Source organism: Bombus affinis, chromosome 14 (assembly GCF_024516045.1).
Source record: "Bombus affinis isolate iyBomAffi1 chromosome 14, iyBomAffi1.2, whole genome shotgun sequence".
In the NCBI taxonomy this organism is placed as follows: domain Eukaryota; kingdom Metazoa; phylum Arthropoda; class Insecta; order Hymenoptera; family Apidae; genus Bombus; species Bombus affinis.
The window spans coordinates 1950753-1964228 of NC_066357.1; the positions used below are offsets into that span (position 1 = coordinate 1950753).

General features: G+C 44.1%; 1 protein-coding gene across 1 annotated transcript in view; it reads left to right on the plus strand.

Moving 5' to 3' along the window:
• LOC126924176 (uncharacterized) overlaps positions 1-13476 on the plus strand; it is a 193163-nt gene that overhangs the window by 147935 nt on the left and 31752 nt on the right. The window contains exon 4 of the mRNA XM_050738390.1: positions 195-374. Within this exon, the coding sequence (XP_050594347.1) occupies positions 195-374 (180 nt within the window). The remainder of the gene's footprint in view (positions 1-194; positions 375-13476) is intronic.

Genomic DNA, 13476 nt, shown 5'->3' on the forward strand with positions numbered 1-13476 from the left:
AAAAATAAGATGATCGTGAGCATGATGGAGGCTCGACGATCGGAGAAGAAAAATATATAGGTCGCGTTCCATTTCAACAACGAGGAATTCCGACCGATCCAAAGCATACGGCTTCTCTGTGCCATCTCATTAAAATCCGGCGAAGGCCCATTGAAAGACCGACTCATCGTCTATGTTCGTCTCTCTTTTTTCAGCTGGATCCGCTGGATGGTGGAACCGATAACGGGTTCACATTCACGGCTGCCAACTGGCCGACGCAACCCCAAGGAATCGCCTACAGGATCACGTCACGGTACCCGGCACATCCCGCGGGAAGCTTTTATTATCCGAATCTACCTCGTCTGCCACCGATAGCCACCCTTACCTTCACCAAGGTAACTGACCGCTTTCTTTCGTGAATGCGATCATTATCGTTCGATCGGTTATTTGGCAATGGATTTTGGTCGATTGTTGTATTCGACTGGAAGGAATATGTGCCATTTAACTCCAGAATAACGTGTCGCTAACGCGTACTATATATATTACGATTTATATTTTAATACGACTAGTCGAAATATTTCGACGATCTCTGCGAAGTGTTTGCTTGCGATAAATATGATGTAACTTCTGTATACATTTTCAGATTCGCTTGAAATTTTTATCATATTGATCGAGTTTCGAGCCGTTCTTTGTATACAAAATTTCTACAAGGGTCAATTAGATATAAATCGGAACTTTTTACTTCGGTAGAATGGTTTAAAAGGAACAATCGAGTTACTTTTCTATATATGTTCCGTTTCTCTCTATATACTTTTGCCAGCGGATTGGTAATTTTTTTATACCAGTTTCGTAGAAAGTAGGGGGCTGAGTCAGAAGCTAATTGCGCACAAATTGCTCTACTTCTTCGTTGCTGTTGGAACATTGTGCTCCTAATGCCTCTTTAAGTGGCCGTGATTCTGCGGAATTTTAACTGCTTCCGAACGATGGAAACCACGCTTCTATAACTAATGTTAACTTTCGAGCAAATTCCGTCGTTTGTTATGCGTCGATCATGCTCGATCAGTTCCCGAACAGCTTCGACGTTCGCTGACGCTACACTTATCTTGGATGCCATGTGTTTTAAACGTCCATCGACGTCCACTAGAAAATGATTTATACCACGCAAACGCTTGGATACCTGATAATTTTTTATCCCAAAAACAGTCAGTCGCGACCTATGCAAAATTTCAATGGGTTTTTTGAACGGTTAAAAATTTAAATAATCGTGCGTCGTGCAAACGGAAGCCGGTACTGCTTTCTCGTTCATCGCGTTATCTATCAAAGAAACGATATGTAGAGCACCGCGTCTTCGAGGCACGTCTATTTAAACTCCCACGCAGTGTCCATCTGAATAAACGACGCTACGAAGATGTACCACGCTTAGTCCGGTTAATATTTGACCGATCCTCGTGTAAGTGTTCAAATACTTTCACGAGCCACTGCATATCTCGTTAATACACGCGGAGAAATATAAATACCTTTAAAAAATTATCTCTTATACTTGAACCGGTAAATTTGATATAAAAACGTGGTCTGTGTAATACGGGTCATATCTACTGCACCATCTATCTTACTTAAACCGTTGTTGCGTGGTTACTCCACTGATTCATCGTGCGGAACTTTTCTATCTATGCATCCTCATGCTTCTCTGAAAATTTCTAACTTGCCAAAACCTCGACATCGCCATTGTTAATCTAGCAAAAGAGGCTGAAACTGGAGACCTCGTCGATATTTATTTGCTACGGCCTCGTCGAGATCCTCGGTAACTTCTACTTTTACTGGCCAGCTGCTACTTCCGCGAATTTCAGCCATCTGGAAGAAACTTCTTTTTCCTCTTGGTGACTTCATCTCGAGGAGGACTCGATTCTCTTGCGCCACGATGTTCGAACGAAAAGCGACAGCGGCGGTAACGAGATTCGAGAGACAGCGACTCGTGTTAAACTTGCTAATTATGTCTTCCCGACTTCCTGTCCTCCTTTCTCTCCAACTTCCTTTTTGGTCGTGACTGCTGCTCGCCCATTCGCATCCCTACCTCGTAGGATCTTCGTCTCAGCTAGTGACAAGTCGCTTTCACCATCGCGACAGTCGCTGTCCCCTGTCCTCCGTTCATGCGATTCCTCTTACCGAGGAGGAAAGCCTGACCCGCTTACCGTATAATTATCAAACTTTCCTCGCTAATCCCATAGACCCGTCGCTATTCCTCGCCATTTTTCCACTCCCTTCCATCCTATTCTCTACTTGCCACCTTCGCGTAATCCAGGCTAACTTGTTTCCTGGAAGATGCCTCGTCAGCTGTTTCAACGAGCATCTGCTCCAACAATTTGTCCGGTTTCTCGAAATGTGCGCTGAAAATACATATTCGTGGGCGAGATCTTTCTTCCGTCTTCTATCTTCTTGGCACGATCTTCTTTTGGACGAATCGGGCAATTTTTTAAAATTTTCCTGGGCATGTAAAACTCGTTACTTTGTAATTAATCGTATCGGAATTTACGCGTTTCGAATTTACGCGATGGTTTTGATTTTCAACTTTTGAAATTTGATCGGTAACTTGTGACTCGTATTTCGTTACGTTACATTGCCATACGCTTTTCTATTTAATTATAATTTTATTCCAATGTTGAAACCAACCTGGTTTAATTACCTTGTCTCCTTTTTTCTTCTAAAGGTAACAGAATTAAAATATTCATACGTAACAGCTACTTTATCTAGAATATTTTCTACATTTTTGCATACGTGTTCTGTGTGATTTCGCACGTTTAAATTTCCCATAAAAGTATAAACATCGGCAGCCTCTAGATAACTCGAATCTGCCTGTATCGAGGGTAGCTTACCTGAGTTATACGATACACCTATGCTCATTAGCAAAGATACTGTGTTCCATTGCCTATAAAATTCTCCGTTAACGCGTAACTCACCCTGCCAGCTAATGCGATCTACCTCGACCTGTTTTTCGTTTGTACGTGTGTTTTAACCAACCGTGGTAAATTCAACGGACGTCGATGCTGGTCGTATCATTTTTCAGAAAACCGGTTCGACGTCCGATCGGGCACTTTTTCACAGCGAACCGCGGTTTGTCGACCAACGATGTCACCAGTCGCCGGCGCCACGACGTAATTTACAGCTGATTAAGCTTGGCCGCGCTCTTTCCGCCATTCTACCAGACAGACAATCATTTCGCGCGTTTATCGAGCCTGTACGCAATCACCGAACCGTACAACGTTAATTCACTGCTCTTTTGCCTGTAATTCGCGGCCACCATTACGGTTAATGGGCAACGACGATGCGTACTCTGTGTTACGACGATAGAAAAAAAGAGGAAGAGAGGGGGAGGAAGAGAGAAAAAAGAAATAGAACGACCGGAGAAACGGTTCCATTACGACCGAGCATCTTAGGTACTCCATTAAGCTGGAAATTGGAACGCGCAGCGTAATGTTCGCCCCGTATCGCGACGACCTCCATTGCCGTGTACCGATTCCTAGGATCGATAATGTTTATGTCCTCGGACAGGATGGAAAACGCGCCACTCTGTGCCGGTTCGATTGGTCGACGAATACTCTCCAACGATTACGAATCGTTGTATAAATCCGTGTCGTCTGTGCTGATTGAAACGAGGAAGAAGATGAGTGGAACAGCTGGCAGTTGCTAAATTATTTCCAAACGAAATTGAAAGAGCGTACGGGATTAACGAAACGTTTCGCGTTATTTGATATTTTCATGCATCCCAGTAGAGACATACGACGTATATAAATCGTTGGAATCGTACTTTGCAAGCTCGCAGTGTAGTCGTTAACTCTTTCGCCGAAATAACCGAATATCGTCGAGAAAGATATTCAACGAGTAAAATACACGTGTTTCGTGCATATTTTAATTTCTTTTATCGAATCTACTCGTCTAAACGCGTAGAAGGAAGATCACGAGTGGCGAAAAGAATCGATGAATTCGTATCACGCGTACATTCCTTGGAAAGTTTGTATAAATAATCTTATTAAAGTTGTTCTACTCGTTTCGAAAAATATCACGTGCCTGCGAAGTTTGAATTCAGCTGTTTAAAATACCTCGTAGAAAGGATAATTGGAGATTTTGCCTAATGTTCGCGCGGATTCATTCTCCATGACCCAGTTGCTGGGACGCGTGTGTACAACGTTCTGAATATTAATATCGTAAGAGCTGGTGGCATAAATAGCGAGCGTCGTGGTTGGGAATCAGCCGCGATACGCTCAGGGACCGTGGATTCGGCCGAGAAAACCTGCGTTATCATTTATGCCAATTAAGTTGGCTCGGTGTAATGCGACGATATTAGCCTAACAAAGTGGCCATAGTCGCTCGCGCGTTTGTTTTCTCTCGTGCCGTTTAATGCCTCGGACGGAATATTAAAGTGGCGTTCGCGGGAACTGGAGAACATCGGAAACGCAGTTACGGCACATTAGTATTAGGGGATTGCCAGCTCTCGGCGCTGTTTTCTCCTCCGTTCTCTATTTATTATTCGTACAGTCTCGTTTGTTACACAGCCTGCACTCTGCGACTATTTAATTCGGCACTGCGTAGAATCGTCAAAAGTAAATAATAATTTGCCAACGTGTTTGAACAGAACTTGGTATTTGTTTGTCGAGTAAAGGGCGGTCTAACGAAATTAATCCCCTGCCTTATAATTTTTTTCCGTGTATACAACGGCGAGCGCATAAATAGCACGAGTTCTTATACCCAGTTTAATTTAGTTTAAAATTGTATATTCCTATAGTCCTGTTTCTTATCTGTGTCCTTTCGTTCCTACGTTTCTAGCGTTATTTTATTTATGTTTAGGATACGGGGAAATATAATAGAAGAACAGCTAGGAAATTTTAGAAACTTGCATCGACGAAGCTTTACGTTGTTTTTCAAAATCTTAAATAAATTCGTTGTAAGATGTTCGAGTATGTAACTCGAACCACAACGAGTCGGGTTACAACCTGGATATAAGCACAGGTCATCCTTATAACGTTTGATTCGTAATCCACATCATGAGTCTATCTCGATGTTCTAACGCGAGGGATGAAAAATTAAAGAGTTTAAATTAAGCGAGCGCTCGATAACGCATCGAACATGTCGATCGTTCCCGATTATAATTGTTCCCCGGAGTACTGGCTGGTACCTCGCGAGGCTCGTTATCGTTCGTAACCAGTGAGTTAGTATCACCGGTGGAAGATAAAGGGAGAGAGTTAGTTGGCAAAGCGGCGCCGACCGGATTATCCCAAGTTGGCTGAAAGCAATAGGGCTTGGTTAACCGTGACACGAACGCATACAGCCGCATATTTCGATGTTCGCGCGTACTTTACGTAATTACCAACTATTCATAGCCGGTCGATTATCTCGGCTGTTCTCGATTACTCCCTTCTGCTACGGAGTAATTTGTCTCCTCAGCACGGGGGATTCGAGGGACGAGATCAGGCTGCGAATTAATTCGAATCGACTCTCTCTGCTAACCTCTCTTGCCCCGTGAATACCTGTTAATTATGAATGCTCGAGAGAAACTTTCGTCTACCTGTGCTTTCGCAACGAAAGAACACGTCGTAGGTGCTTGAGAATTTTCTCATTGCGTCGAACCACGTTCCTGTAGAACGTTCGTAACTTCGACGCTCGTGTTAACCAGGAACAGTCTTCGTCGACTAATTTGAATTAAAGAAGAGTTATGGACAGAGGCGGGGCAAATATATACGAGGGTGGATTATTCGGATTAAGGCCGAGGCAATTGGGATGATCGTCTGCGACCCCCGTGACCAATTCGACTCTGGTATCTCAGTGTCAACGCGACGGTGTCGAGATAAGCGACGTTGTTTCGAAGATGAACGCGAGAGAGCGACTCAGCTCGCCCCTAGAATCTCGATGCGGCTGTTTATCGACGAGACTGTTTATTCGACGCGTATCGCTGTCGTGAAGTCTGTTCCACAAAGATAAGCGTATCGATGCTTCTCGTCTTCCGACTATCAATCCATATCCGTCCGCGAAGATCCTTCGACGTCCTCGATTCCGATTCACCTTTCCATTTTGGCATCTTCCCAACTTTTCGCTCACAATTTTCCTCGCACGATCTGCCCTGAACGATCGTATCCAGCTAAGAGGAAATGCTCGGACCATCGTGTCCGCTTTCGATCGACCAGCTTCCGATCGATTCGACTAAAAGGATGCGCGCAACCAGAAAATAAAAAAGGGTTCAAACAATATTTTTCCCTCGACCGCGTAATACCGGAGATGTTTTGTTCCGGTCAAAGTGTTCCTCGCTCGAAACCCCACGGGGATTCGATTCCAGCGAGGAGAAAGCGCGTGTACACGAGTAGATAGAACTACGAAACGAGCCAGAAGATAAAGCAACATTTCATTCGGCAAAATTAAATAGTTTTTGATTTAATGTACAGCGCCGCGAATGATCGCGCAGTGCTTGTAGAAAGAAATGACTGTAAGTGGCAAGGAACAAGTTTTCCAGGAGGAAAAGCAAACTTACGCGTCGATATAATCGAAATTGATGAAAAAGAAAAGTTTATGTGTAGAAAACTCTGTATTTACCAGCTCTCGGTTGCAAAGGAAACAATGTTCTGCTCGTTTGGATGGATGACATAGTTGCGATCGGGAAAAGCAACTTATAAAAAATACCATTGAACTTAAAAAAGAAATACGATCGCCGTAGGCGGAGATTATCCAAACGAAACTTTGAATAACATACACGCAGATTTTTATATTTGAAAAGGAAGGTTACACCATTTTATAACTAAAAATCCAGCGTTACCTCTTGGTCCTGGCCGATAGTGTAGCCTGACTTGGTCACGTGCAACAATCTGTATACACGTGTGCGTGCATGCGAAAGAGCAGAGGATATGAAGCATAGTAGGTATTCCGAGCACGCAATTTTGAAGTAAACAGCGACGCTCTCGCGTCGAAAGAGTCTCGACTTGGGTGCTTTTCGAGGGCCGTGAAAGGGCTCGTTATTATTTCGCCTTCTCGCATAGGTACGTAAATAAGCAGGTATATTAGATTTGGCCGGGTGAATGGCAGGAAAAGCGTGTGCCTCGCGTGAAAATATCGGGACACCGCCCATCCTCAGCGAGAATCTTATTTTCCAGGCCAATTTCCGAAGAATTCCATCGATGGTGAATATAATAAAAGGCGGCTAAGAACGCGTACGCTATATTCTCGAGGAGCTTCAGCGACGTATCCGTGAATAATGAGTCGTCGCGTCTCTGAAATCTTACATCGAACAGACTCAAGTAGATATCTCGTCAAAATACGAATTTCCTTCGCAGAGAGAATCGAACACATCCAGAGAGTCGTGTTCCATCTCGTAATCGAACACGTTCTATCTAGGTGAAAAAAACAGTCGGACGAAAAGCGAAGAAACTTGGGTGTTCCTCGGCAAGCTCGTTCAAAGGGGATCTAAGCGCGATCAAAAGATCGCTCGTCATTTCGAGAACTAACTGGAAAGTTGCACGAGATGCCGGATCTATCCGAGAAGAATTAAGATTTCTCATAGCTGTAGAACGATTTTTCAAAGAAGACGGATGAAACTGCGGATCGTGATAGAAATATCCTGCGCGAAGGAAATAAAATGCATCTTCGTAATAACACCGGAAATCGATGAACTGCGGATCTTTATGCACGTTAAAAATCTAAAACCTGAATGTCGATTTGTTTTACCTGCTAAATATTACAGCGACTACTGCTTTACTTTGGTTTTGTTTCGTATAGTCTCGCGTATTATGTGCTTTCTGTACATTTTTTCATATTTTACGATATGTATTACAAATTGTAGACTCGCTCCAATGAAAATTGTGTGTGTTCCAAGAAACGATGATAATTCCGACGATGCTAAGTACTTGACGATAGTTGATAATAATCGACCAACTAACAGAAACAAAGATAATTTATCTTTCTATCGAGAGGAAGGTTAACCTTTGGAGCGATCGATCGGCGGGAAGATGGAGATGTGGAAAAAATTCGCGGGAAGAAAGTTGGTTCGGCTGCGGTATAAAGAAAGATGAAATCTCAATTCCCATGGAGGCGGTTCTCGAAGGTGGAAAACGGGTACGCAAGAAGCCGAAAGAGGGTGCAGTGACAGAGGACCGCGAACTCCCTTCCGTTCACCACCACTATTTCAAACTGCGGCGGAAACGTAAGAATTTATAACTGGTGACACGTTATGGGCTTCTCCCCCGCGAAACCCGGTCAAAGATTTATTTCCCGCGGCCGCTTTTTCATCCACTGCCGACGCTTTCCAACCGGTCGGAAAGCCAGTACGCCGCGACTTTCTTTCGTCGCCAGGTGGAGAGGCGGGCGTAGAAAATGCATTTCACCGCTCCTTTCTACCACAGTAGACAAACGCGAAATATCCTCGTGAAAGTATTTCTTCTGCTTTTTTAGAAGGTTGCTTGAAAAGAGTTCTGAAACGACCAATACAATCTCTCGATACGAATATTCACTGCCACCACGAAAGTATTGCAACTTACTTGTAGAAATCTTTTACGAATACGTCGTGTGTTTTATACGAAACGTTTTGACATTTTATTACGTTGGTGAAGTCTCAAACAAACGTGAAAGTGTACGTGGAAGGTACAGGTTAGTTAGCGTAAGCGTATGTACTCGAACGATGGAATAATCCGTGGCGTGTATTGCGCTTAGCCTCGATCTTCGATGTCTTGTAACGTTTGTAATATATCGATGAAAAATTTCTGCCACAACGGGATTCTTTCGCGAGCCTATGCACAAAGTGAAAGATTCGACAGAGAACGAAAGTGAGACGAAGAATCTTACGAAAGAAAGATATCGAACACAAAGGAATACTTGTGATTAATAAACGACGATAAATATTTCATAAGCACGCGGTCGTTTTCGAGGGGATCAAAGGGCTCCTCCCTTGAAAATTCGAGATTCGTCGCAATATTCGCAAAGACACGCTTTCACGACACGTCCTCCTTCTCTCGTTAAAGTTTGAGGACGAAAGAGTTCGTGGTTTTATTACCAAGGGCCAGAAGTAATCTCGTCGTGTCTCAGAGTGTCGTAATTTGACTTATTATATCTGTCGTTTCCCGACATTTTAACCTAACGTCTCGTCGCTGAAGAGCTTTCGTTTACCTGAACACCGTCGTGTTATACAACTTCGACTACAAAATTTACGAACACTCGGGATACTCCGTCGACATTAAAAAATGGAAGTTCCAAGTTGCGTCGTTAACGATATTAAAAATTCCCAAAAGTAGAACGCTGCTTCTAGGAGTCTACTGCTGTGTCTGGCCATATGCACCCCTCTACTACTTAACCGTACCGCAGCGACTAAACTCCTTTCGCTTTAAAATTACAGTAGAATCGGAACGTTTGAAGTCGGACTTCGACCACATTTCTTTTGTCTCTGCGTTTCGTAAATTTTGACTTTCTAAAAACCAGTATACGATCATCGCGGCATAGCCGCGCGTGATATCCGGTATATTATATTTAGAAACCACGGAAACGTATTGATGCGTTTCTCCCCTTGTGGAATTTCACATTTACACGAGCTTGTGAAATACGAGCGGGACAACTCGCGTAACTCTAACGGTGAAAAAATTTGTGGAATCAGCAGAATGTTGTTCTATTTCGTTGGATACTACGGTTCGTAAAGAGCGAAACGTATGTATTCCGCGGAGTCGAGGCTTCGAAGCCCCGGAAATCGGAATAGCGAGCCGACGTGTATCCACAGGAGCTTTTTATCGTTCAGCTGCAGCTGTACCGCTCGCAACGCCGGAACAAACTGTTAAAAGTTTGCTTCGTTTTGCAACGAACTGCAGTCCGGCCGACAAACACTGTTCTATTCTTTCGCGAGTCGTTGTTTTGCTTTTCCACGGTATCGATTAATCCGATCAGTCGCCCTTTATTCGAAAAACGGAAATGAAATACCATTTCTCTCGCGTCTTTTAACGATAAACAGCGTTAATTATATTTAGTCTCGCCGATAGCTTCCACAATGACAAAATTTGTTCTATCGTAAACAATCGGTGAGCGAAGAAATTATTGTAAAATTCACGTTTAATCAGCGAGCAGACCGACGAGTTCATCAAACCGTAAATGTAGAACTTCGAAAGCCAATCCTCCTAATATCGATGAACGCCTGAAATCGCGTTTTAAATCCGACTGGATCCGGGATAATCTCCCGACAAACGCGATTCGCGGAAAATTTCTTCAATGGCAAAAATTTCGTACCATCTATTTTCAGATTAATAAACCATCGCACAAAGTAACTTGGCTCGTCAATTACTCGTGATTAAACGCGTCAGACTTCCGATTGCTCGTCGATCGCGCGTTGTCGTCGATGTCTTTGATTCTCGGTGGATCGATACCAAACCCTACAAATTAACAAGGTTTTGTCGAATTAGTCGTATAACATAATTATAACGAGCTCCAAGTGCCCTTGATCGAACCACTTACGAGAACACCTGAGACTACTCCAAATAATAACGTTCTCGTTAAAAGTCAAAGTAACCGATCCATTTGTCTCGCTAGACGAGACTAAATATCAAAGTCTAGCAATTTCTTGTACAAAGTTCGACAGATTTTTTCATCTCTAATCTCGTCTTTCTTTCGATTCCATCGATTAAACTAAAAGAAGATTCACATAAATTTCTCTTCCTACTCTTATCGATTTTCATTTACAAATATCAAATCCAAATTCTTTTTGGCATTTAATATCGACATTCACAGCCTGTCGACTCTATCGCTAGCTACAGCATTTTCAAAACGAAATATAAAAAGCCAACTTTTTTAGCTATTTAATTAGCAGCAATCTCTCGATCGACTTCTATCGCTAATTTCAGCTAATTTCTTTCCAATTCCATCGGTCTGACCCGGCACAAAATTTGGTGATTTTTCCTGGCACTCGTGTTGCGGCTTCTTCATTGACCATATCGCTGTCCCCGTCTCTATCACATCGACAGGCCGAGTCTACCCCGGCATTGGTTTGTCACGCTTGTCCGATTATCGACGGATTAACCAGCGGCTCGCGGTGGTCGGTGGTGATGCAAGCGATGCGGTCGGCCACCTATACGTGCCTCTTGCCAACGTAAAACGACCGGCCCGTGACTCAACGGTAATTATAAAATCGCGATAATCAAGCGAACGATCGGTACTTTAATTACTCGTGGTCGAATAGCCGTGCTCGTTTTCATACCCCTTCTTCCGGTTTATCAGAGAATTCAAAGTCAAGTGGAATCTGTTAGGACTGGAAAACGTTCCAGAGAGACGGCTAGACGAGGAGAGAAAGGATCGCTGAAAATTTCATTCGGCAATCGGAACGTTGATTAAATCACACGATCGACTTTCCATCGGATCTCGGAGCTATTTTCCGCCGTATTTTCTACCGATCGAGACTCGCACAGGAGAAAAAGTCTCAAGACCGCGTTACACGATGGGGCGTTTTTCTGCTAGTCGAACAGAAATCGAGTTACGCCGCGCAGTCTGCCTTATGAAGGTATCGATATCAATAACAGGATAATCGAATTCCTTCGCTCTGTCGAGCTCGTCCTGAAACGAAATCCTGCTCGTCGTCGGTTTAAACGTTGCCAGGAGATCCTGCTGGAATTGATTAGCCGCTATAGCGAAATTGATCAACGATGCACGGCCTCGAAGGAAGATAATCCGCAGTTTGTTCACCGTGGAACGCGAACGCTAACGCGATAATCCGAAGAAATATCGATCGTTCGCCGACGGCGCATAGCCGGTAAAATATCATCGAGCCAATAGCGGTGTGCACACGGGCTGAGGATAAAACGAAGCGGGCACGTTTAACGCCCGGGCCACCGGGCTTCTAATTACAGGCCGAGCGGAAAAGTTTCGGTGTAAAATTAAGTTGGCGGTTTACGAGGTGCTCGTGGAAACTATTCGACGTGTAACGGGCTAATAAAGATGAGCATTCGAGAGAAAAGAAGTCTCGCGGAGGAGAAGTTCCAGCGCTGGACCCAGTATCGATTTGTCGCGGTACTAAAACACGTGGCTGAAACTGGCCGTGTTGCTGCGGCACAGCGAGCTAGTTTAAACGAGAGTAACAACGAAACGCAATTCCGCGGATGCACCTTCGCGCAAATGTTTGCTCTTCGCGCATATGCATTCGTAATCGCGTATTACGAACTGCCACCTTTCGCACGCTAACGAAGGCAACGCGAGCAACGATCTTGTAAAATTGATCTGGCGAGCAGACTGTTTTCAAAAGGTTGGCTAATTATGGAGCAAGGTTGTAGCTTGATAACAAAACGTGACACGAGTTTCTTTGTGTTTTTGAATAATTGTGCGAACTTGGATTTGGTGCGAAATTGCATAAAGTATATTCTTTTAAAAGAATGTAATTAGACGAACGTGAGCTTCCCCGTTCTCCAGTGTTCCTAACAAAACACCATCTCTGAATTTGTCCTCGACGGTCACTGATAATCCATCACTTTATTAATCCGTTAATCGAATACTATGTAACACGCGATAACGTTAACCCGATAATCGAGATTCTACCGTATCGTTGTTTATAGCGTCGATGATCAAAGTTGCTAAAGGTTGCATCGATTTGTCAATTGGTTATTCCGCAAATACTATCATCCTCTGTTGGACATTACCCTTCCCGTGCCATAATACTGCAGCGACAACAGCAATAACATCTCCTTCTCGTCTTATCTTAATAAAATCCCAGGAAATAACGAGATTGCATGGGGCAAGAGTAAAGGATGTCGTGGCTCATTAACACAGACGATAATAACGCGACCAGTAAATCTTGTCGCGTGTAGCCCACAAAAAAGAATCGACTTAATACACACTCTCCGCTGCGGTATCCCATGCGTATCTCTGGCCGTATAATTGCACGTCGCAGACCCCTCTATTCCAGTGAAATAGGTAGGGATTTCGCGAACACTCTGCACCACCATGGCAATCTGTAAATTCCCTGCGGAGGAGAGAAGAGCAGCGCGTATCGAGAAAGAGAGAGAGAGAGAGAGAGAGAGAAGTGGGGTTGGTTTTCGAGGTTCTCGATTCCCGAAAATTCAGCGAGCGATGTTCGATCGGATATCGAATCGGCTGGCCGATCGCAATTTGTCACGATTCCCTGGCCGTCGATCGTATTAACCAGCGACGGAGGCCAGCACGAGGACACCCCCCGCCAGAATTTCTAGCGCGGAAGTAAACGACACGAAATTACCGCGAATTATTAAATTACTGCGACGACTGTCGCGGTAATTATCGCTGCCAGGATTATAGATTTTACGCCGGATAAATTCGTTTAATGTCGGCCGAACGCGTGTACGCTCGCAGCATCCTGTATCCTCTGTTCCTCTCTTTACCCTCGGCGAAAAACCGTCATATCGATCGGCCAGGCTCGTTACGCGTGACAAAAACGAACGATATCTACTTCTTTTTTTCCTCTGCGACGAGGCATCGCGCGTGCACTCACGACTGCACCGTAATTCCAGCTTGCGTCCGCGTCGAGAAGCG